This window comes from Mustela nigripes, chromosome 3 (genome assembly GCF_022355385.1).
Source record: "Mustela nigripes isolate SB6536 chromosome 3, MUSNIG.SB6536, whole genome shotgun sequence".
Lineage (NCBI taxonomy): Eukaryota > Metazoa > Chordata > Mammalia > Carnivora > Mustelidae > Mustela > Mustela nigripes.
Window position 1 is genome coordinate 136,255,311 of NC_081559.1, and position 26,816 is coordinate 136,282,126.

At 38.6% G+C, this 26,816-nt stretch overlaps 1 protein-coding gene across 3 annotated transcripts in view; it reads right to left on the reverse strand.

The window, feature by feature from the left end:
• Window positions 1-26,816, reverse strand: part of EYA1 (EYA transcriptional coactivator and phosphatase 1) — a 360,536-nt gene that overhangs the window by 12,140 nt on the left and 321,580 nt on the right. For all 3 annotated transcript variants that reach the window (XM_059394706.1, XM_059394705.1, XM_059394707.1), the window contains 5 exons: window positions 15,291-15,349; window positions 15,018-15,178; window positions 13,931-14,045; window positions 13,675-13,796; window positions 8,709-8,809 (listed from right to left, as the gene is read on the reverse strand). In XM_059394706.1, the coding sequence (XP_059250689.1) occupies window positions 8,709-8,809; window positions 13,675-13,796; window positions 13,931-14,045; window positions 15,018-15,178; window positions 15,291-15,349 (558 nt within the window). The remainder of the gene's footprint in view (window positions 1-8,708; window positions 8,810-13,674; window positions 13,797-13,930; window positions 14,046-15,017; window positions 15,179-15,290; window positions 15,350-26,816) is intronic.

Below are 26,816 nucleotides of genomic sequence, written 5' to 3' on the forward strand. Positions count from 1 at the left end.
ACAGACACAAAAGGAAAAAAATTTCAGAAATACAAAAAGTATAAAGGGCTTTAACACCCCCTTTACATGAATGGGTAGATCATCCAGACAGAAAATCAACAGGGCTCTGAATGACACATTAGAGTCAATGGAGTTAATAGATAGAAGTTAATACATGAAGTTAAACCACAGAATACAAATTCTTTTCAAGTGTACTTGATATGTTCTCCTGAATAGTTCACAAGCTGGGCCACAAAACAAGTCTCAATAAATTTAAGAAGATTGGGGCACCTGGTGGCTCAGTGGGTTAAGCCTCTGTCTCTGGCTAAGGTCATGGTCTCAGGGTTCTGGGATTGAGCTCCGCATCGGGGTCTCTGCTCGACAGGGAGCCTGCTACCCCCTCCCCCTCTGTCTGCCTCTCTGCCTACTTGTGATTTCTCTGCCAAATAAATAAATAAATAAAATCTTTTAAAAAAATAAAATAAAATAATAAATTTAAGAAGATCAAAATCATTTCAAGTATCATTTCAGACCACAATGGTATAAAACTAAAATCAATTTAAAAAAACTGGAAAAAACACGATGTGGAGGCTAATAGGTCAACAAAGAAATTAAAGAGGAAATAAAAAATACAGACAGACAACTGAAAATAAAAACACAAAGGTCCAAAATCTTTAGGACCCAGTGAAAAGCAGTTTCAAGACTGAAACTGAAGCAGTTTCAAGTGACCCAGGCCTACTTCAAGAAATAAGGAAAACCTCAAATAAATAATCCAACCTTACACTTAAAGAATTACAAAACACAGTGTGTGGATGGAAGGAAAAAATAAAGTTCAGAGTGGAAATAAGTAAAATAGACTTAAAAAAAAATAGAAAAGATCAATGAAACCAAAAGCTGGATCTTGGAAAAGTTAAACAAAATTGACAAACCTTTAGTCAGACTCATCAAGGAAAAAAAGAGGACTTCCATAAAATCAGAAATGAAAGAAGAGAACTAACAACATACACCATAAATACAAGGTATTATTAGAGGCTACAATGAAAAATCATATGCCAACAAATTGGACAATGAAGAAGAAAGGGATAAATTCCTAGAAATGTATAATCTAAAAATAATCAGGAAAAAACAGAAAATCTAAACAGACCAATTCTAGTAATGAAATAGAGTCAGTAATCAAAAATTTCCAACGAATAAATGTTCAGGATCAGATGGATTTATAGGTGAATTCTGTTAAACATTTATATGCTGCTAAAGTGAGTAGTCTATCAAACATTTAAAGAAGAGTTAATACCTGTTCTTCTGAAAGTACTTCCAGCAATAAAGAAAAATTTCCAAATACATTCTATAGGATCAGCAAGCACTACCCTGTTACCAAAAACCAGGCAAAGACACTATTTAAAAACAAAAAACAAAAAGAAAAACAAAACAAAACAAAAAAAACAACTATAGGTCAATATCCCTGATGAACACAAATGCAAAAATCCTCAGAAAAAAATTAGCAAATCACATTCAACAATACATTAAAAGGATCTTTCACCATGATCAAGTATGATTTATTCTGTGGATGCAAGGATGCTTCAATTTCTGGAAATCAAAGTGATACAACATCTTAACAAAATCAAGGATAAAAATTATCTCAATTTGCAATCTCAATAGAAGTTTTTCATGATAAAAACTCTTCAAAGTGGATTCAGAGGAATATACCTCCATATAACAAAGGCCATATATGATAAGCCCATAGCAAACATCATACTACATTATGGAAGACTGGGAGCTTTTCCTCTAAGATCAGGACCAAGACAAGATATCCATTCTTATCTATCTTATTCAGTGTGGAAAAATTAGAAACAAAAGATAAATAGACTAAAATAGAAGTCCTAGCTGCAGCAATGAGATAAGAAATAAAAGCCATCCAACTGGTAAAGAAAAAGTAAACTGTCACTATTTGCAGATGACATGATACTATATATAGGAAACCTTAAAGACCCATGCAAAAAAGTATTAGAACTCATAATGAGGTAGCAAAAAGAAATCAAGAAAACAATTCTATTTATAATTGCACCAAAAAGGATAAAATACCTAGGAGTAAACTTAAGATGATGGGTGTACTATACCTGAAAACTAAAACACTGATGAAAAATTAAAGATGACACAAGTGAAAATATATTCTATGCTCATGGATTCAAAGAATCAATACTGTTAAAATTCCCGTACTATCCCAAGCAATCTAAGATTCAGTGCAACCAATATTGAAATACCAATAGTATTTTTTCGCAGAACAAGAACAAATGGGGACGTCTGGGTGGCTCAGTCAGTTAAGCATCTGCCTTCAGCTCAGGTCATGTTCCCAGGGTCCTGGGATCGAGTCCCACATAGGGCTCCCTGCTCAGCAGGGAGTCTGCTTCTCCCTCACCCTCTACTCTCTCTCTCATGAACTCTCTCTCTAATAAATAAATAAATAAAATATTAAACAAACAAAAAGAACTAGAACAAAAGGTACTAAACTTTGTATGAAACCACAAAAGACCCTGACCAGCCAAAGCAATCTTGAGAAAGAAGAACAAAGCTGGAGGTATCACAGTCTTAGATTTCAAGGTATACTATAAAACCTGTAGTAATCAGGGACGCCTGGGTGGCTCAGTTGGTTAAGCAGCTGCCTTAACCAACGTCCTGGGATCGAGTCCCACATCAGGCTCATTGCTCGGCGGAGAGCCTGCTTCTCCCTCTACCTCTGCCTGCCATTCTGTCTGCCTGTGCTCGCTCTCTCCCCGCTCTCTCTCTGATAAATAAATAAAATCTTTAAAAAATTCTAAAAAAAAAAAAACAAACAAACCTGTAGTAATCAAAATAATATGGTGCTGGCCCAAAAACAAACACACAGATAAATGGAACAAAATAGCCCAGAAATAAACCCATATGCATATGGTCAATTAATCTACAACAAAGGTGTCAAGAATATACAGTAGGGAAAAGGCAGTCTCTTCAATAAATGGTGCTAGAGAGATTGGACCATTATATGTAAAAGAATAAAACTAGACCGCTTTCTTATACCGTATACAAAAATAAACTCGAAATGGATGCACAACTTGAATGTGAGACCTGAAACCACCACAATCCTAGAAAAAAACATAGGTGGTAATATCTCTGACATGGGCTTTAGCAACATTTTGCTAGATGATGTCTCCTAAGGCAAAGGATACAAAAGCAAAAACTATTTGGACCACCCCAAAATAAAAAGCTTTTTGAACCATCAACAAAATGAAAAGGGAACCACCTGTATGAGAGAAGATATTTGCAAATAACATATCTAATAAGCGGTTGCTATCCAAAATATATAAAGAATTTATATAAGCCAACACCAGAAAAACAAATAATCTGATTAAAAAGTGGGCATAGGACCTGTATATACATTTTTCCAAAGAGGACCTACAGATGACAATTAGATACAGCAAAAGATGCTTAGCACATCATTAATCATCAGGGAAACGCAAATGAAAACCCCAATGATCTGTTACCTTGTGACAATTAGAATGGCTAGTATCAAAAAGAAAAGAAATAAATATTGGTGAGAATGTAGAGAAAAGAAACTCTCATGCACTGTTGGTGGGAATGTAAATTGCTGCAACCACTGTGGAAAACAGTATGGAGGTTCCTTCAAAAAAATTAAAAATACAAAATGCCATATGATCCAGTAATTCTACTACATTTACCCATAGAAAACAAAAACACTAATTCAAAAGGTATCTGCATCCTTAAGTTTATTGCAGCATTATTTCCAATAGCCAGGATATGGAAGCAACCTAAGTGTCCACTGATAGCTGAATGGATAAAGAAGATGTGGTATATATATACGAATATTAATTCAGCCACAGAAAAAGTGAGATCTTGCCATTTGTGGCAACATGGACAGACCTAGAAGGTATAAGTGCAATAGGTCAGAGAAAGACAAATGCCATATGATTTCACTTATGTGTAGAATCTAAAAAACAAAACCTATAAAGGAACAAACAAACAAGCTGAAACAGCTCCATAAATTCAGAGAATATACTGGTTGAGAGAGGTGATAAGGGTGAAGGGAATGGGCAGAATAAAAGAAGCACAGTGAGAGGTCCTGGCTTCCAGTTATGGAATGAGTAAGTCATGGTGATCAAAAGCACAGCAAGGGGATATAATCAGTGGTATTGTAATAGTGCTGTATGGTGACAGATGGTAGCTACCCTTGTAAGGAGCACAGTACAGAGCTATGGAATAACTGTGCTGTACATCCGAACCTAATGTAACAGGGTGTGTCAGCTATACTTAAAAATATACATACATACATACAAACATACATACATACATAAAATGGACATTTATTGATGAAGCCTTTGCCATTACACAGAATAATGGATGTCTATCACTTTCTCACTGGTGTTCACCAGCAACCTATTTCAAGTAAGTTTAGTTGAAGAGTTCTAAAACAAGGCCACTTTTATTATAGAATCGAAAATTGCTACTGGTATGCAGAAGACTATCACTTACATTTTGACTCTTTAAAAGTCATATATATGCCTATTGTTGTCATGCAAAGGATGCTGTATTAGGGAAACATGGAATCCTATGCTAAAAAAGAAAGCCTGGCAGATCTCGACAACAGAAGACCCAGGTCAGAGAAAGTTATCCATATGGCTCGTCTCACATTCTCTGCGGTCTTTCTAGGAACAAAGAGGTGCTTGCAGAAAACTTTTTCATGCAATCTTTTTGGAAGAAAGTTGTTCTTTTAAATAAACAAAGGTATTTTCAACTTTTTCTCTTTGATGGGGTATTTTTTAATGATACAAATTATAGAATTAGATAAAATTGCTGAAAGCCCCAGGACTATACTGGCAAAGAGAACAAAGATGACAGAACAGACTTCAATTGACCGTAACGAAACAGACGACTGCAGAATACTTACTGGTTTCATTTCTGAGCTTGAAAAAAGTAACTACCTCAAGCAAAAGAACGTGATTTAGAGAGATGAAAGACATCTCTACAGGGAAAAAGAAAGAATGTTCTATTAGATTTTTAAAAGGACTTAGGAAACTAGGAGAGACAAGCTAAATGGTTAAAATTGACTTAGAAAAACTGCAAAATGTTTTGATTTTGCAGAGCATTTTAGCACTCAAACTTGCAGAACTTGACTGGTTCACTATTTTATTTAATAATTGAAAATGCTCACAAACGGCATTAGAATCAATGATTTATTTTTTACAATTTTAATGATGAATGCAAACTTAGGAGAAAGAGAACACTTAAATAGTTCTATCTGCCTCCCAAAAGGAAAGAAGCAAATATTGTACGCTTTATTCTAATAATTTTTTTTAAAAGCATGAAATTTTTTTTAAAAAAAATCAAATAATATTTAGGATATGTAATCAAGTTTATAATTTAAAGGAACTGTGTGCTCCATCTCATGGATATAATTAGTGTCAAATTCTAGTGTGGCTACTTCTAAGTTATGTGGTCTTGGCCAAATTATTCACCTTCCTGCACCTTGGTTTTCTCATATATAAAGTGGGTCGAAGAATTCATTCCTCATAGAATTACGATAAGGATTTAATGAGATAGTGGATAGGAAGGGCCTAAAAGAGAGTGTGGAATATAATTAAGGGGTTTATCATTGTAATAATTCTTCTTTATCACCATTATGATTATTAATCTTTTGACAACACGGATAACCATCTCTTAATTTATTTCTTTAGCTTGAATTTTTATATAGTTTTTAAAATGGGATATTACTAAGTAGTATTCTTTTCCCCCTAAATTAAGCATTTTCCCTAAGTTAAATATTCTCTTATTTCTCTGCAGAAGACCACTTAGAAAGAGACTCTTCTATTGTGAATTATTAGATTCCTGTTGTTTAACTCATGCACAGAATACTGCTATTTAAATACTAGCTGACCTAACAAGGTTAGACAGAATATAAGAAAGGAATGGTCAGTTTGTCATTATGGATGATAGATTGATGACATCTGAATTTTTTGTGAGATTTTCAGGAATCTGAACTTTCTGAAAAATCTGTACGTTGTACACACACACATAAACAGTCTTATCAATCCTGCTCACATTTTTGTCAGAGTCCCCACACGGGTAAGACTCAAGGTGCAAAGAGTTTGTAACATATACTACTGGATCCTTACAACATATACTCATCCCACAACATCAAACCAGAGAGCTGAAGCTAAGAATACTCATCCCAGTCAAAAAATTCACCATTCTGCCAAGAGAACAAATACTCTTAGCCACATTACCACTTCCAGTTCTAATATCAAACCAAGAATTCCTTTACTTTTTCCATGTTATGTTCACCCATGATGAACATATAAGAAACCTGCTTCTCTGAAAGGTTTAGGAAGTGACTTACCCATACAGAAGCCTTGCTAGGGCCCAAAGGATTCCTGGCACAATAAGTTATCACTTTTATAAGCATCCTTCTGCTTACCACAAGCTGGAAAGCCGCATTGTGGCAACCTTCTCCTGAAGCTCACCTTTTTGGTGACTACTAGAGGGAGGATGACCAGCCGAGCGGGCAGAGTCACATCTTTGCCCCTGGGCTGCAGGGGCATGAGATGTGGCTCTTCATTTCTATGCTGTTCAAAGCGTGCACATCTATCCCACTAGCCAGTACGAGGTCCTGCCTAGGAAAGGCATGGAGGATTCCAGAGGCTTTTCCCAGGAAGAAGACCTGAGTCTGGATTGCCGTTAAACATCCTCTTTAACTCTCCAGGGCTGAGTTTTAGGTATTCTAATTTATTCTGGGAAAAATTTCACTTTATAGAAATAACCCAAAGGGCTGACAGATGTACCTAATGATCATGGTGGTTGCCCCCTGGTAAAGTTGGAATGTCAGAACTCGGGCTTGTATGTAGCAAAAGCAGCTTTGCATCAACCTCTATTGGATCTGAAGCGTGTGTGGGTTTCCGACCACACCGATCCCACTTGGGGAAGCATGTAATCCTGGGCACATTGTGTATCAATGGGAATAAGTGACATAATATATTATTTATAAAATTAGGGTCTGTTTCTCTGCTTTTATTAGAACTCAGAGACCCTGAGTTGTGTGAATTAAATCATCTTTAGGCTCTCTAAGAAGGCTGGCCACGTGTCGTGCTGAATGCTGAATCTATGTTCTGGTGACTTTATGGGTCACTTCTGTTATATACTAGAAAACTCCAGAAGAACTGAATTGTTGCGTCCTTCATGGAAATCTACAGTGGTTTCTATGAGTCAGTGTGTGGGGAAAGGAAGGGAAAATAATTCTATTGGGTAACCTTATAAAATACTTAAAGCTCTTTAATTTAAAAGATATTTAGAGAGTATGACTGTGCTAAGATTTAGGGGGTTGTAAAAGAAAAAAACAACAAAAAACAAAACAAAACAAAAACCTAACAAAACAAAAAAAAAACTGAAAACAAAGTCTCAAATGACAAACTAAGCAAAATAAGATTCCTACCTCTTGAGCTCATCTTTTACGGCTGAAACTGGCATATCCACAAATAATTAATAACAGTTTTATCACTTATTGCACACTTCATAAGTACCAGGCTCTGTGTTATGTGTTTTACATCTTAAACAAATGTAATTCTTAAAATAGCCCAATGAGCTAGATGCTGTTATTACTGCTATTTATAGATAAGGAAAGAGAAAGAGGAGGGATCCATAGCTTGTAGCTTGTTCAAAGTCACAGAACTGGTAAGCAGTGGAGCTATAATTCAAACCTGGGCTGTCTGCTCAAACAGTCAAGCTATTTACAACTTCTCCAATTAAAGTGTGAGTGAGTACTATAATTAAGCTCTTATAAACAAGGGAAATAGAAGAGGTAGAATAGGCACTGGATTTTGAAAAATAAGTAAGACACTGACAGTAGCGCATTAGGGAAAAGAACATTCTAAGCAGAGGTGACAGCTGGGAGGGGTTGCAGGGCATGGCTGAAGAGATGGCAATGCCAAGTGCTGGGGTGAGAAAGACGGTCCAGGTAGGCTGTGTTTATCTAGACCGTGAAGATCCTGAGTGGTTCCAGAGTGAAGAAATATGGTCCCTTTCTCCTCCCCTCTTTTGAAATGTAATAGATTATGCTAATGAGCAAGCTTTTGCAGAGGGAAATGGCAGAAGGACACTTGCAGGGACTCAGAAGAAAGAAAGGGTGTTTGATGGGCAAATGGGGAGTCAAGGGACTCACCCTTGGCTCTGGCCCCTGCTTCCTTTCCAAGTCTCCCAAGGGAGGAGAGGTTGACCTTGTGGTACAACGGCGGTACTCTACCGCGGCAAACAGTTTGGGAAACCAGCTTTGACCAACTGATAGAGTATTTCTGAGGTGATATTTAGAAGGTTCTTGGGCTGAATTCAGGCTCAGGTAGGTTTTAATCACTTGGCAATGTCTGCCATGGGGCAGAATAGGACATGCTCACATGAGCACAGCAAATGTGTTATCTCTGTTCTGGATGACGGCTACAGCATGAAACCTTCCTTTCTGCTCAAAAGTCTACGTTCTGTGAAGACCAGCCATCCACGACCTTTGAGTCTGCACATAGTACTCTTAAAAAAGGCCATATTTGTTTAATTGTACTCTGTCCTTTTTCATTGCTTACAGTTCTAAACACATTTCTGATTTGTTTCAGAGAAAGGGAACTTGTTTAAATGATCCAGCAATGAGCATTCTGAAGACAAAAAATTAAATGGTATGAGATGTGCTATCGAGGAACACTGACCTTTTTTGCTCCTTGTTCTTCTTCCACACCATCTCCTATAACGACGTACACCACTTTTCTTCCAAACCTTTGAATTATCCTCTCAAAACAGCTTTCCTTTCCTAATACATAAAAATAAATTATAAAAGTGTAAAGTTTGGATAACTCAGTGCTATAGCGCTTGAACTTTTTATACAAAATACTTCCTTTATGCTTCTGATTCAACTCTATCCTACTTGTACAAACTGGAAAAGAGTGCTTACAGATGCCATTGGGTAGAATGTGGAACAACAAGGTAAATTACAAATTGTAAATTATCCATGTGGTGACTTGTCCCTTGGAAATGATCAATTTTATTTTTTATTTTTTAAAGATTATTTTTTATTTATTTTTGCGAGGGAGAGAGAGAGAGAGCATGTGTATGTGAGCATGAGCAGGGGGGTTGGGGGGTAGGGGGGACAGGGGGAGAAGCAGGCTTCCTGCTGAGCAGAGAGTCTGCTTTGGGTCTCCATCCCAGGACCCTGGGATCATGACCTGAGCTGAAGGCAGATGCTTAACTAACTGAGCCACCGAGAAATTGTCAATTTTAATATTTTTTTCCCAAGGGCTCATTTATTAAAAAGTGGGATCTAGTCGATCATAGTATAGCATTTGGGAAAAAAATAATGTTTTGCAGCAGTACTTTTTTTTCCTACCAGCTGAGACTTAATGAAGGTATGCAATTCTGGCAACCTCCCTGAACTTTATTTAAAAAATGTTTCACGGTATACCAAACTCTGAAAATAATATCTGATCCCACATCTATTGGGAAGGATGAAAGAAACTGACTGGTTTTGTTATAGCAGGAGAAATCAAACAATGGAATCTCTTTATTCATTTGTTTTCCAGTTGGGAGTCTATCTGAATGAAAGACCACTGCCCCCAGCCCCCGCCAAACCTAATGTGTTTACTTGAAATCTTTTGGTAAAACTGTTTCTGAAATAAATGTCAGATAATTTGGGGCACTGCGGAAAGATTAACACCTGCCCTACCCAGGCATCTAATGTCCAGTAAAGCACCTTCCTAGAGGAAAAACGGGATAGAGGTAACAGAATACCTTTATCTAATCTTTCCCAAGTCAAGACTTGGTTTGGGCTCTCTGGGGGCCCATCCCTACAGTTAACACAGCCACTGTTGCTCCTTTAGAGAAGAAACTGCTGTTCCAAGTCCTGGGCTGCCAACAGGACCATTTTAATGGACAATGGGATAGTTTATAGTTTTCAAATGTAAATGACTGAGCAGGCCGCATCTCTTTCAAATAAGGATCAGATATACTCATGAACAAATTGCTTGTTTGCTTAAACAAATGTATGCTTTATATTTGTATTTTGCACTAAAATCTCTGGTTTGCATCTGACAGAATGAAATCTGGCTAGCCTTATTCAAAGGATGTAATTTCAATGCTTCTTTAGTTGCCCACTAAACTGTGAAATATTAAATCACTTTAAGAAACAAATACAAAGGGTAGTTTCCACTGCAAAAATATACAATCAAAAATTCAGATGTCATGAAAGTTTTTTCCTCCTTAGAGGGAAATGTTTATGTTTTTGCCAAGTTTCCCTTTCATGGGAAAAGGAAGGTAAACTCAATGTTATTTAAAGGTGAGGCTGTGGTAGACAAAAAAATTTCTCACCTATATCCTATCTCACCTATATCCTATAGGCTTCACTGTAAAGTCTGAGTCACATAGATTCTTCCATAATAAAGACTGAGAAACTGAAGCTGACTTTTAGAAGCTAATGAGAGATCCTACACGAAATTTTCATTTTGATGAATCCATTTTATCTGGAAGAACATCATAGCCCTGCTAACAACGAGATACCAGTTATCTCCTTCAATTACTGCCACTTGCCTAATAGGAAGGTTCCTGGATTTTCTGCATCGACTCCCAAATTATAGCTCATTTGATAGCAAAATTAGCAAAACTATAGGGGTTTCAATCTGTACTTTTCTTATTCTTATTTTTTATTTTTGAGAGCAAGAGAGTACGTGCCTGGCGGGGGTGCAAAGGAGAAGAAGAGGGAAAGAGAGAATCTTAAACAGGCTCCATGCCTGGCCCAGAGCCCAATATGGGGCTTGATCCTGGGACATTGGGGTCACGACCTGAGCCAAAATCGAGTCGGACACTTAACTGATTGAGCCACCACCAAGGTGCCCCATTTACTTTTCTTCTTAAAAATACCACAGAAAAGTGGTTCTACCTCTGGTTTTGAGGTAATTTCTACCACCTTTTTTAATCCTCATTTTTAATTCTGTATTGATAAAAATTAAAGTTCAGTATCATAAAATACCCATTAAAATACCTATTATACACTTGTTATAATTTTCTATTATCCAAATATTTTCAAATTATTTAAATTTTTTGGGATTAAAGTTCAATGCTCATGACGCGTAATACACTACTTGTTCTTTCCTTCTGGGGCGTTAAGCACTATCCTTTCCATTCTATAAACATTTTTGGAAATTGTTCTTTCATGGGCTGATAAATGTTTACCATGGACTCCTGTTTATAAAACACAATATGATTCCTCTTTATTGTTATGGATAACATAAATATCTGACTTAATGTAAACAGTTATTTTTACGGACTTGAGAACATATAAAATCTGGTTATATTGATTGGGCTACCAGTAATTCTATTTGGAACATTCTTTTCTCTTAGTCTCTTTTCTTTTCTTTTTAAAAAATTTTATTTATTTATTTGAGAGAGAGAGAGAAGCGTCGGGGAGGATCAGAGGGAGAAGCCAACTCCCATTCAGCAGGACTCTATCCCAGGACTCTAGGATCATGACCTGAGCCAAAAAAAAAGGCAAACACTTAACTTACTGAGCCACCCAGGTGTCCCTTTCCTTTCTAAATATTTTCTAGCATTCTGTTCTTAGTGCTTTTCAGGAGGCATCAGTCATTTTCCAACTCCAGCTATTTCCAACTTGACAGGGCTATGTGAATATCAGAGGGTCTTCACACTCAACATTGATAGAATCTCTTATCTTTCCCATGACACCTGATTTTCCCCATCAGTTAAATGTGGCAGTACTGACCCAGTATTTAAGTAAAACCTCTGTGTCAATCTTCTTCAGAATAAACAACCGTTTACTCATCCATTTTATTGAACAGACATTTACTGAGCACCTAGTATGTGCTGGGCACTATAGCCACAATGATGAGCAACACAGACAGAATCAGTTATCAAGGATATTACAGTTTGATAGGAAAGTCAGACTATGAACAAATAATTATAAAAGTAATTCTTTAGCAAATATTTAGTAAATGCTTTAAAAAAAAGTACTAAAAGTATACAAGTGTAGTTAGATGGAAACTAGAATTTTATTTTTGCCCTTTTTTCTTTATAGAATTGAGCAGCCAGAAACAATCTTCTTCCCACCTACTAGGATCCTCATCCCCCTTCCCCAGGACTCACTAAAATAATATCTCATTAGGGTGATAAACAAAGCCACATACGTCTAGACCTAAGTCTCTACCTTTCCAGCTTCAGCTTCGATGACCCAGGATCTTTCAGTCCTTTAGCAGGGAACATGTTTTAATGTCTCTGTCCCTTTGTTCTCACTAGCCCATCTGCCTATTAACTCTTTATTTTTTTTTTTTAAAGATTTTATTTATTTATTTGACTGAGAGAGATCACAAGTAGGCAGAGAAGCAGGCTGAGAGAGAGGAGGAAGCAGGTTCCCTGCTGAGCAGAGAGCCTGATGTGGGGCTCGATCCCAGGACCCTGGGGTCATGGCCTGAGCCGAAGGCAGAGGCTTTAACCCACTGAGCCACCCAGGCGCCCCTGCCTATTAACTCTTATGTATACCTCTATACCCAGCTCAAATACCATTTTTTCCTTTTAGTGTTCACTTTATGCTTTCTGCCTCCTCCTGGGTGGGAATGAATGTTTCCTCGTTCAAGAGCATATTCAGGCATTTAGTGGTAGAGAGCTCCCTAGGTTACAGAAAGGAGTCTGGACCCTGGAATCAGACCTAGCTTGACCCTTACCTTTACCAGCTGTTAACTTGGACAATTAAGTCTCTGATATTTAGTGTCCTCATTTGTAAAATGTAAAGGTTATAAAGATTGATTTTAGTATGTAAAATGCTTAGTATAGTTGTGGACATCTGCTAAATATGTGATAACTGCTCATTTACATACTTCTTTGTCATATTACAGTTATTTAGATGTCTGCTTCTCCCACTAGATGGTGAATCAAATTTCACACTAGTCATCTTTCTCCAACTATGATTACTTCTTTCAAACACTTAATTTTTTTGGTATCCCTGTAACAAAAATGAGAACTTGATTGTTTATACATGTTGAATTAAAATAAAGCAAAAAAAAAAAATAAAAAGATGGTTCCAGTGATAGTAATTTAAAGAAAGCTATTAGAATTGTTTCAGTTATACTTTGTAAATCTCCATATTATTATTTGTTTTAGCTTATTAGATATTTTTGGTGATGTTATCTAAAACACAAATAAGGTAATAATCCAGAACTGATGCTCAAGTGAGAGTGGCTAAAATGCATAGGCCTTTTTTTTTTTTTTTTTTTAAGATTTTATTTATTTTAGAGAGAGAAAACGTGAGAGGGGAGAGGTAGGAGGGAGAGCAGACTCCCTGCAGAGCAGGGAGCCCAATGTGGGACCCAGTCCTGGGACTCCAGGACCATGACCTGAGCCGAAGGCAGTTGCTTAACCGACGGAGCCACCCAGGCGCCCTAAAATGCATAGGTCTTAATGTTAACCAGTAGAGTAATATTTTTTGAATTAAGCTGCATGGCTTATGATTTATATTTCTTTTGATGTCTAAAGCCAATTCCAACAACAAAATTACACTGTCCCTCTAGTTTTCTGACGCCTAGTATAATGAAAAATGTCCCATTTTTGTTTTACACATTCACTTCTACTTGCCTGAAGAGAAAGAGTCAGGTATAAAACAAAACGAAAGCAGCTCACCTATTTTTGTTGCACTGTAAATATTTTCTATTGGAAATACAATCCCTAATCCATATAACAGAACTTTCGCCAACGCTGGGATAAGTTGAGTAGTTGTGACTAAAATATTCACACAATTCGTCCTGCGAGAACCAAAAAGAAAAAAAAAAAAAGAAAGAAAAGAAAACTGATGAAAAATGAATCTCCAAAATGAACAAATATGAGGAAAGGCTGTTTTCCAGCAAAAGCATCATGGAGGGACTTGGGGACAGCCTACCGGGAGTGAATGAGCGTGAGTGCTTTCAGGGCCAGTGTCAACCAGGAGTCCGTCAGGGCTTCAATCTCGGCCCTCAGCTGTAGCCAGGCTTCCCTCTTGGCTGGACCAAGCAGGCCTGTGGATTTAAAAGCACATGAGTTCCTTTGTTATCAGTGTGTCTAGACAACTTTATAAATAATAAACATTTAATACTACTCATCCTCAAGCTTTATAGCATATCAGATAATTTTTCACATATTAGCATCCATTTGACACATATTTATTTAGTACTGTAGGAAACAACTGTTGATTTTGCATTCCTTGCATCCTGGTTATAGAAGTCATCTCCTCTTTTTGATGGGTCTGTTCCCACCATTCCTCAATCCTGGAGCCTGGATAGAGCCAACCCTACCCTTGGGCTCCCAGGGCAGGTGTATGATTGCAGCTTGGCCAGAGTGAATCAGTCTTGGAACTTTTCCTGAATCTACTGGGAAAGGTATTTTTCTACCCCGCCAAGGTGCTAAACTCACAGAATATAAACTTGAATCTGTCAATGGTCGGGCACCTATGTCACCTTACAGGAGGGACTGATCCACAAAAACTCCTACCCAAAGGGAAGCCTAGGCAGGAGATTCTGGATGTCATCTTTTTAAGCATGTGGATTTAGTCATGCTGGAAACCAAGACATCCCCAAACTTTTCATTATTAAGTCAACATATTCCCTTGTAAACTCAAGCTATTTTGAAACACAGTTGAATGAGCTTTACAGTCCATCTTAAGTGTTTTAGCCAAAGGTGGTTAATCCCACATCTCCTTGGAAGGACAAATGAGTATCAGAAAGGTCAAGAAACTGACTCTAGGTCCCCCACACTACAAAGTAATGGAGCCAGGACTAGATTAGGCTAGCCAGGGTGGCTGGTTCAAGTTCAATATTCCTGTCACTAAATCACAACCGAATAATCACGGGCCAGATGAAACCATTCTAAAAAAGCTATGACATTAAAAAAAACAAAAACAAAAAACATGATGTGTAAGTGTGTGTGGTACTTGGAGAATTTTTCCTAGACTATCTCAATAACCTGGTAAGATACTGGGAGTAGTTACTTGCCTCCAACGTTATTTTTGTAGGTATTGTAGATCTCTTTTACCCGTCTGTAGCGGAAAGCCAATTTTCTCATCCAGTCTACGCCACCTCGCACACCGGTTGCCAAGCATAAATTAGCACTGGTGGCTGCAGCAGGAAAGCCATCTGTTCCAAAGTTATATGTGCTATTTAGATGCAAGAAAAGCCCAATGTTAACCAAACAGAAAGTTCATCTTCATTAGCTGAGCCATTAAACTATAAATTGGAGAAAATCACTTCACATTTCAACATGCTCACCTTAGGTCTTGCCCATTATCATCTGAAGACACATCATCTATATGAACTTGGTCACATTCCTAAAATGCAATTAAAATGAGACAGGTTCATTCTCGAGGAGCATCTTCTTTTTGTTGTTATTGTTTTTTTTTTGAACAATCACACACAACTGTTTAAGCCCCCCCCCCCAACTTAAATTGGACTATTGTTCCACAATGTCAATCAGTAGGGGTCAGTCTTGTGAAGTTGATATTTTTACCTACTCCAGCCCTCTTTTAACATAAAAAATGAGCAATGTCATTAAGGACTACCGTTATTCAGCTTCAGAGAACACATTTTTGTGTTCAGAAAGGAAAGTGATTGAAAACAATTAGCATATGTGCTCCATAAACCTCAGGTACCTGAAGACATCACGCTGCTCAAAGCGGATTCAGTCAGTGCCCAGGCATAACTGAAACCAGACATTTCAGTAAATGTAACATGCTAGAAAAATTAAACCTGATGCTAACTGCCAATGAAATTATGACCTCTGATTGCTGTTGAGCCACACACCAACAGAGCCTGAGGCCAGTGGGCTGAGGAGCCCAGACGAAAAAATCTGTTACTGGTTTGCCATTGATTTGAGAGATGTGAGTTTTATTCTTTGTGTGTGTGTATGTGTGTATGTGTGTAGGAGGAAGAAAGCATGGGAGGCTTCAAAACCCAAATAAAAACAATCAAACCATGCAGTGTTTTTTACTTTTTTTCTTTAACTGTTTCACTATTATATATTCCTTTTAAGTGTTGGATTTATGGATTTATTATAGAATGAAGTTGTGGGAACAGACCCGATTTTTAAATCCCCAAACCACGTGTAAACTGTTCAGGAGAGGAAGCTGTGATTTTGGAATACAGCTCTGCGAGACTGAGCTGATGATTATGCACCTGTTTGCATATGAGCACCCCAACATCCCACCGTGATATCCCACAGCTGTGTAAGGAGCAGACAGGTAAACAGTTGTTGAACGAATGACAGCATACTAATCTGGAGACACACAACTAGGTCTCCCACCGATAGACAAGGCACCCATACGTGGTGTGCTTTAATATTTCAGTCATGATTTATTACAGACAGGCTCCAAACACCCCAGAGCCCTTCATCGTACTTATTTTTGTTAAAAGTTTGAATTTAAAAATATTATTAAAAGATGTCCAGGTATGTACACTGTATTTTAAAAGTTTCTCTTGACTAAAGTGCTGGTTGTATTTCCTGTATAATTTTGTAAAATCTAGTCTATTTGTCTAGTGCTCAACATACAATTTGTAAAAGAGACAACAGACATAAAGCACGACAGTAATACAAGGTGTATTTTTATGTTGCGGGTTCCTTCTGAACAAATTTTTTTCTCTCCACGGATTTGTGAGGAAGGGAGCAAGAGATAGAAGGGGAAAGAAACTCAAACCAGCTGTTGCTTAACAGAATTAAAATCATGACCCCCCAACCTCTTCTCTAAAGCATCTACTTTCCAGGCAACCGCCTCCCAGCAAGCAGCAAGTTCCAAGGAGGAAAAGACTTTGACCTTGTAACCCTCCCCTGCTCTCCTGAGGTCCATAACCTCAGATAAGAAAGAGGAAAAGCCAGTCTAGGAGGCCGCACATGTGGGCTATGAATTTAACGTTTTAAAAAACAGGTCATTCCTGGAAAACATGTTGGAGGACTTCTCAGAGTTATTAATTTAATCACACTTCAAAAGATGAATGATAGTTGTGTTTCCTCAACAAGGTACTTATCCCAGGTTTAAACAGTGACTAAATCATGTGTAGACACTTCTGCCACTTATCCAGTCCGAAATACATTTTTGATGTTGTTGATAAACAACTCTTCCGGGGGGCATGGTGAGTGTACAAAACAGATGAGAAAACCAAGACAAACCCAAAAAAGTGTACTGCAAACCACCGCCCCCAAACAAAGACAAAAACAAAAACAGAGAAACTCAAAAAGCCAGAGCGCCACCATGGAAATTTTCTCTCTTTGGGGAGAACCAGGAGGTGGAAAGTGAGGAAGTCCAAGAGGAAAAGCTATGTTAAAAAAGGGTTTAATTCAATGAATCACACCAAAGCTGACTTACAAGTTACTCAGTTAACTCTAGGGGTGGGGAGAATTCCTTGGGAAGGCAGGGTGTTAAGAGGCTTTTCTTAAATGAATGCAGTTGTAAATCTCCATGACTAACAGAGAAGCCAGTTATCTTCCAGTGCTGTTAATGACTCCATTGTTGCTATTGTCCTCTCACATCCTGTATTTGTTTTCTCCCAGAGCTTTATCCAAGTCTTTTTGTTCCCAGGGCTGAGGCCCTCCTTTGAAGGATGGTTCAGGATCCCGGTTAGCTCTAATTGAGTGTCAACAACTTTGAGCTTCTACCTGCAGACTCCACTCACTTCTTAGAGATCGGATCAACTCTGGTGTGTTGGCAACAAAGAAATTGTCATTCTTCATCAGGAGAGGTGTTTTGTAGAACGATTTTCAGGAAAATAGATGCAGCCATCGGGAGCCTTTTTTAAAGGGCCTAATTAGCACCCCAGGAATAGAAAGTTTAGAAACCATGAAAATGTCCAAGTACAATATGTTTTCAGAACTGTCCGTGTCATTTAATGACAGAAAACTATTATGCTACACAAACTTTTGGTAGATAAGATACATACTAAAGGTCCATTCACTGAGTCTTGGTGTGAGCTTCTACATCTTGGTGAAACTGTCCCAGGAAATAGGTTTTATTTTGATGAGAAACTATATTACTATCTTGATGTTTGCCTATTAACATTTTTAATTCCTCAAAGAACAGAGAATATGAAAATACAGAAGTATCTCGATACATGTGGAATGTATAAACCTTTCTAAGAAGTGCATCTACTCTCAAATTAGAAACTGCAGTTCCCCGCATCCTGATCTGAAATTCTTTATCCGCTGGGATGAGTCTCTCCTCCCCCACTTTTCTTCGGAAACTATCTTTCACTCGTCCTCTTGAGAGTCTAATTTTAGGTTTTCATGTTTGCTTTCGGGACTTTGTTGTTTTAGTGTCTAAATCTGTTTTAAACTCAGAAAATCAGATAATTGAAGGAGGGGAGCGGGCGTTCTGGATTCACTGACACAACATGGCAAAATTTAAAGCCTCCTGGATGAATCCATAGACACAGATAACAAGAATGAAAGCTTTCCATATTTCTAGGCATCAAGACATAGCCCTAAAAACCCTATTTTACTGCTTAATAAACAGAGTTTAGAACATGTAGAATGCAATGGGAAAAGAAAGTTTTTCTTCCAAAAAGACTGAATATGTTGAAGACGTATTTTTGAAATAAACCACCAAAAAGTCCACGACAGGGTTTTTAAGGCACTGAAGTCATTACTGAGGCCAAGTCTTTGGCTAGCATTCCCATGTCTCAGGCCCACCACGGCCAGGTCAGCCAGTCTAGCAGGTTTTATGCATTAATATGCCCTGTTGAGATTGGAAATGCCCCAGGTAGCCCTGCTGTGTCTGGGGATCTGGCTGGGGTCCTCATCTGGGGAGGAAGTACTGCTTCTCAGGACGCCACACTCAACACACAACTGAGCTGGCTAATGGTTGCCTTAGCTTAGAAAAGTGGTCATTTATTCATTCACGTGTCCTCTTATTTATTAAGGGGCTACTATGTTCTGGATGCTAATGATGCAGCATTTAACAGACAAAAACCCTTACCATCTTGGAATTAACATTCTAGTCGGGCCAAACAAGAAAATATGCAAAATGTGTACTATGTTAGATGCTGATAACTGTTAAGGAGAAAAAAAAGAGCAGGCAAGGGAATGATGCAATGCTGTGTGAGGTCTGGGGAATGGCTCTGCAGGCCAAGGATCGAGCAGGTTCAAGGGTCCTGAGGCAGGAGAACCCTGTGTGCTGGAGGATGAAGTAGGAAGGAGGCACTAGGACGAGGATCAGCCATCAGCTGGGAAGAGTTATAAGGGCTCGCAGGTGATGGGAAGGTGCTACTGGAAGTAGCATCCAGTTTTCAGCCCCTGCCCTCAAGGCGCATACAGTTTAATCAGAAAGACAGAAGTTAATTAACTCCATGGGTGATAAATTACAATGGGAGTAGATGCTCCCAACTGCCTTGAGGAGCATTCAAAGGAACATCCTCTTGTTGAATGGCTGAATTCTATTTGGTCTAAAAGAGCTTCCAGGTCTGAAAAACTTCAATTGTGTTTTGCTAGATTGGGGAGGGACAGCACCGCCCACCGTTTATCCTCGGTGCTTTTGTGATGAAAGCAATCAAGAGATCAACAGCAGACTCAGACTGGAGATGGTTCACAGTCAGTGAAGCTGTGGTAACCGAAACAAAACATAGCTTTTTGATCCCAGACTGTGGACGCCAGACCGCGACTTATGGTGGTGGTGAGGAGGGGGTGGGGGAAGGTGGCAGTTGTTGGGCAAGCCGTCCTTCTCTCTAGGAAATAGCCCAGACTTCTTTCGCAGACATGCAGGGAACTCTATGGAGTTAGCAAGCAGGTCCCCTTCCCTTAGGGGCTGGTTTTTGTTACCCTCTTAGTTACAGATTTGAAATTTGCTACGGCAGCTGGCAAGGGATCAAGAGGCGGGAAAAAGTTGTTTTTTGATAATAGCTTTTCAACGGGAGGTCAAAATCAGCAACACTTTTGCATACAGAGCTCTGTATCAAGTCAGTGATGGAGAAATATATAATTAACATTTTTATTTCATCATTTTGCATATACACTCACATAACACAAATTCTCAGAAAGAGTCAGGGCCAGTGCTAGGCCAAGTAGTGATTATCCTTCACAAGGAGAATTTTACAATTAATTACCAAATTTAGATTACTGCTAAAGCAACTGGAGGTTGGCCTCTCCCTTTTCGGAAATCCTAAAGCACCAGGGATACAAGAGCTATTGACGGCACTTGATTAAATGTCCTGTTTTGGCACTTGGTATCCCTTGAGGAGGAATGACACTTGGTATACCTTGAGGAGTATATTCCTCCCTCCCCAAGGGGGTGGCAAACTACTCAATAAGTCATTTCTTACACTTCTGTGGAGATCTTGTGGAGGCAGGCACACAGTTTCTCTCCCTCACACATATTCCTCCTTCTTGTTGAGCTGAATTAGGGGCACCAATTTATGGTCAAAGTGGATTAGTATGTAATGGTATAACCCATTTCACAGATACAAAACATGAAGACTCAGGAAAGTTAAATAAGGTAAAGTGCCAAGACACTTTGCCTTTGACCCCTAACTCATGGTCTCTTCCCTCACCCATTTCACACGATGCCCACAACTGCCGCCATCTAGATCCTTTGTGGCTTGTGAGTCGTTTGGAGCCCAGGAGACATCAGGCACAAAACATATCCTCGCCTTGGCCTGCCCCCCTCCTGCTGTGCCCCAGTGTCTGTCACCACGGCCTTCTCTCCCAGCCTGGAGCTCAGATGGGAGTCCTCCATCCATCTCATAGTGGGCCCTCCAATGCCTGGCCCTTCAGAGGGAAATCATCCTGGAAGGAGAGCCACTGTGGGCACTGGGACTTTACCAGGGGTGGAGGGTACAGAGAACGACTGTGGGTGGTGAGAGCATAGGTGTTAGAATGACTTTCACATATCGCATCCTAAGGAGGAGGCTGGAGGCCCAGGAAGAAGGATCTGGCCAAGCAGATGGCAACAATCAGAGGCGCAGTGTTGAGCCCACAGGTGCAACACCTGTGTAGAGCCTCTGTTCCACATGACAGGATTCTATGATCATCTCACCCATAAACACCACAAACCAAATGACCAGAGGTTTACCTTCACCCGTCTTCCCTTTAGGTTCCAAGGCCTGTGCTTTGCAGAGGAGTAAAATAAATAAAATTAACCAGCTTTGGTTACTACTGGCCCTCCGCTAGTAGACATCTAAGCGCTTACGGGCTGGATCTCAAATGCTGACATGGATGGCTGGGGAAAATTGCCAGCACATGGAGCAGCTGAATACCAGCCGTGGTGTTGGGACTATGAAGAAAGCCACATGGGGTACGATCTCATAGCCATGCGGCAAAGGCACATTCCCTCTCAGAACTCTGGCTGCACTGTTATTCTGCCTTTTTGGTCCTTTCTGTCATTATTTTTGGCACTGCAACTCAAGCTGACCTTTTTCTGATCCATCATCATCTCTGGCCTTCCAGGGCCGGGCCACAGACATGTTCTTTTGGACCAAGCCCCAGGAATAACTCCGATTTTGTACAGGGGCTCATATGAAAAATATTAAGTTATGGCAGAATTTTTCTGCAAATATTTATTCTGCTTTGATACCATAGTGGTTGTACTTTTCCTCCAAGCCTTTCACTTGTGCCATAATTATGTAAAAAAACCCATACCATTCAAGTTAGTTTAGGAAAATTAATAAAAAGAATTAAGACAGTTACAATGGGGCTTATTATCTATGCCAAGCAGTGATGTAATCGCCAGCCTGTTCAGGAACTATACCTCTGTACACGACACTAGAAACATAAACTCCAAGTACACCTAAAGTCTTTGAATAAACAGAGACTCTAAGAAGACTTTGAGGTAGACTGCGTGTTATGAAAGGGAACAATATAAACATGTTACAAACACATCTTTGGAGAAGTTGAGTTACACAAGCCTAAATTCTGCCGACCGAGGCTCTACTCGCTCCGTTTTCCAAATTTACCATGAGGAAACTAACACCATACCACCAACTAATTGTTTCAATACCATCCTCTACAAAGTAAAAATGAAAGGAAAAAGAGAGTCACTAGAGAATGAGCTATTTTCATTGTGTCTGTGTATCAGTGTGCCCACGGAGACCAGCTGGAGCTGGCCGAAGCAGAGACAATGATCGGGGGTCCTCCGTCCCCTCCTGTCATCAAGCCATTATGTCTACTGTGCCCTCCTCCCCACTGAACAATATAGATACTCTCTCAGTACCTTAGACATCCACAAGTGACTAAAAAGAAGTTTTCCTCATATTTCCATACACGAAAATATTTAATTATACGGAGTACATAAGTATGTCTAGTACTTTAGAGACAAACACACAAATTGTCTGAATGCTTTGACTAGTGATCAGCAGTGCTTTAAAAAGAAAAAGGTTGGGGGAGGGATGAGCCCTCCCCCTGTGGGTCCTCTCACAGAAAGTCTAAATTATACAGATGGCCTTACAGGGTGACCAGTATTTGAGGGACAGAGGTCTAAGGGAGAGATTTTCAGAGTGGCTTTTGGAGATAGAACTCCTCACTGCCTCTATATTTTTACAATTTTTCTGGGAAAATAAGGTTAAATGGATCATCCTAGAGATCCTCTGTGATTCAGAAGTTGAGGGGGGAGGAGGTGGTCTAGAAACAAACCGACCTGATGGCAGAGATGTGAAGAATGCTGCTTCTAATTCACGGACAATTGGAATGAGTTTGTTAGTCTCTGTAGTGAAGAAATTCTGTCCATGAGTTAGTCACTTTGCAAAAGCCAGGTTTTTACTTGTACATTTCTTTCTATTACAGGGAGACTGTCCAGTCAATGTACTGTTCTTCTGCTTACTGGTGTGGAATAATATGATTGCAGTATGTTTTCTAAAGGTGTGTCAAAGCCCTCACTGCACTTTCAAACAGACACGCTGAAGACCTCACATGCTACTGTGCCCTTGTGTTTGCCATCCACGACTGGATGCGAGTCTGAGGCAAGGCCAAGTGCAAAGGGAGTGTGCCATTCGCAGCCCTGCAGCCCCACGCACGGCTGGCCAGGACCCATCATGCCTTGTGACCCTCCTGTTTCCCTTGCTTTCCCACGGCAACACTTTCTTGCAAAAGAAAAGGGTGCATGGCTAAGGCACAGGAGTCTTTGGAAATTGGCCTCATTCTGTTTGACAATTTCGGGAAATACAAGTTATTGAACTAGAACACACCTGGACAAGCGCATCTTTAAGTGCTCACTCTAGATTATCCACTCAGCACATCATAGGTGTCAATGTATAGTCTAAGTCAGTATCTACATATCTCTATTTGCTCTGACAGGCAGAGGACACAGCCATAGCAGCCAACGGGGGAAAAAGACAGAATTTCAAATCTCAGAAACCAGTAAGAGGCATTCTAACATCTGTTTTTGAGATTTGGTCATAAGGTGCAACTTGCAGAAATATACGTGGCTTTTAATTCCTGTGTCTTACTTACAAAAACAGTATTTTAATATATTTAATTTTACAATATCCTGTTGAGGTTATCAGAACAAGAGAGAGATTTTTACTAATATCATGTTTATGTTTGCTAGGAGACCTAGGTACTCGAATTTGAAACTCAAGATTTGAATTACGACAGCTTCAACAAAGGTTTAAGACATTAGCAATTTCAGTCTGATTCTGTTGAGAGGAATATTCGTAAAATATTTAGAGAATAAAATCTTTACTGAAAATACCTGAAGACGGCATATTAAAGCAAAAGATAAACAAAAGTGCTAAGTCATGTATTTGTACACAAAGTTATGATAACTACTTCAGATCACTACATAAAAATTTACAGGAAGCTCAAGCTTACTGTTAATAAAGAAAAAAGTTTCAAAGTTTTACATATTTTTGTATTAATTTCTTTTAAAGTCTTACAAATAAGATGTCATCATAATACCACTTTAGAACACTGCTCCAAGAATCCCAAAGGAATTACATGAAGACAGTTCCTTTTTAGTGAGTAAGTACAGTGTTAATAAATACGTCAACTTCACTCCGCTTGGAGTTCCTTCTTTCTACCATGAATACCTTCTTTACCCCATGATTAGATTAAATGTATTTGTTTTTATTCACACTCTCAACATTAGGATGAGAAAAAGAAAGAAATGAAAATAAAACAAGCTTTTTAAAAACAAAATAGACTTATTTAAAATTGCTCAATACCGAATTAATGGGTTAATTTAATTGGTAATTTTGGCATATATTACATGTGATCTAACGATATCAGCACATCATTTCTTTCCTTTTGAAAAAGTTAAGGGAGTATCTTCTATCTAAGGCCATAAAATCCATCTTTTATTGTTTAAGTTATGTTCAGTGCATTCTATACCCCTACATGGTATTATACACAAGAGGCATAAGCCCAAATATATAGCTTCATTTATGATCCAACTACTGTCAAAAGATAGGGCATTTTACAAGTTTGTGTAGGACCCTGTGAAAATGTTGCAGACCTTCAAAGACAAAATAAGGCAGTAGCATTAGTGGTTGATAATACGTCTAACTGCATTATACAATTTTATCCTAAAACTATTGTACATATTTATAATGGTACCATGTGATTTTTCATGTGTTAAAAGATTCAAGGCAGACTTAAGATACAAAATATTTCAAAACTTAAAAAAAACCAGCATGTATGTAATATAAATGTCATCCTTTTGAATGGTGAGTCAGAACTACTTTTAAGAATAAGCCTTTGATTTACTGCTGAACTGATTTCTCAGTGTTCAATGGGTTTGCTCATCGTTTGGCAAACATAATTTGTCATTGGCAACAGTGTTCTGTATGACTCTTGTGGCCTTTCTTTTAGATTTATTATTCCTGCTGAGAGCATCTACTGAAGAAGCATTTTTCATACTGACACCAACTCTCATCTTGCTGTGAATAATCACATTCTCATAAAAATCATGCTTTTTACTGCAACCTTGCTGCCAGAAACATGGAAAAATATTCCAACCAGGAGCCCTTTTATCCTTTTCTGCAATCATTTTCTTACAGCCCTCACTGCCATTTGAGGAAAATGAATCCCATATCAATTTATTCGCAAAGCGTTTACCTGAAGTTTTAATTTACACAGGATATTTCTGTTGTGATCACAAATAAAACAAGGAACTAAAGTTGTGATATTACATAGGTCATGTTTGAAGACAGTTTTTTCCCCCTGGAGAAATTTTTAATCTGAAATTAAATATCTGCAAGAAATACTAGTTCTAGTTTATCTCTATTCTATGCCTAACAGTTCATCTTCATTTAACTACAAACCACACCTCAATATAATTTTTAAAGAGATATTTGAAAGTCATTTTCTTTTTAGGTGACTCCTTTCTGCAAGGATGGGGAGTGAAATTTGAATTTAAAGGAGCTCATGTATTAATTTAACTTCTATCATACAGCCATATGATCCAACTACTGTCAAAAGATATGGCATTTTACAAGTTTGTGTAGGACCCTGTGAAAATGTTGCAGACCTTCAAAGACAAAATAAGGCAGTAGCATTAGTGGTTGATAATACGTCTAACTGCATTATACAATTTTATCCTAAAACTATTGTACATATTTACAATGGTACCATGTGATTTTTAATAGTAAAAAATCCTCAGTTTTCTATAAGAGAATGTGTAGCTCAGAATAATATCCTTAGTTAATAATTTGATGAAAAGGGGTGCCTGGGTGGCTCAGTGGGTTAGAGCCTCTGCCTTCAGCTCAGGTCATGATCCCAGGGTCCCGGGATGGAGCCCTGCATTGGGCTCTCTGCTCTGCGGGGAGCCTGCTTCCTCCTCTCTCTCTGCCTGCCTCTCTGCCTACTTGTGATCTCTGTCTGTCAAATAAATAAAATCTTTAAAAAAAATAATAAGTTGATGAAAATTCTGCAAGCTCATTTCTTCTGTTATTCCTGACTCTAGAAAGAAATATGCAGAACCAGATACAGGCACTTAAAAAAAGGGTTTTGTGAGCTACTGGAAGGTTCCGTGTCTCCTATCATATCAGCCCCTCATGAGGAAGTGAGGACTTCTGAAAGGGTACTTTCTTACTCAAAAAATTTTCTAAGTATTTTCATCTGAAATCTGCACCCCCAAATCATTCCCTTTGCATCTTCTTTTATAAGACAAAGACTTCAAATGAAAGTAAATTATTGGGGCGCCTGGGTGGCTCAGTGGGTTAAAGCCTCTGCCTTCAGCTCAGGTCATGATTCCAGGGTCCTGGGATCGAACCCCACATCAGGCTCTCTGCTCTGCAGGGAGCCTGCTTCCTCCTCTCTCTCTCTGTCTGCCTCTCTGCCTACTTGTGATCTCTGTCTGTCAAATAAATAAATAAATATATTGTTTAAAAACAGTAAACTATTTAAGCTCTATTATTTTGGTGTGAACTATTCTACCATAGATTTCCTCCCCTCTGGGAAGCTCTGGTGTGCCCCAAACCAGTGGGTGTCAATGGGGGTAGGGGAGAAGGAGTGGGTACCTGAAAGGAAAATTAGGGAAAAATTTCCTCCTTACTCATATTCTCACTCCCTAGCAACCCACCCCTTTTGCCATGAATATTTAAAATGACAGATAATCATGATTTGGTTGTTAATTATAAATTTGGTTGTTTATGTTATTTAGGAAAATACTATATTATACGTCACTAATAGAGGATTTATGTTACATATGTTATATGTTAACTGTGGAACTATAGGACACAAATTCTGTATTCTTTTATTCAGTTTGTCATGCATTCATATATGTCATTTATATACCAGGTACAAAGCACATTCATATATGTCATTTATATACCAGGTACAAAGCACATTCATATATGTCATTTATATACCAGGTACAAAGCACA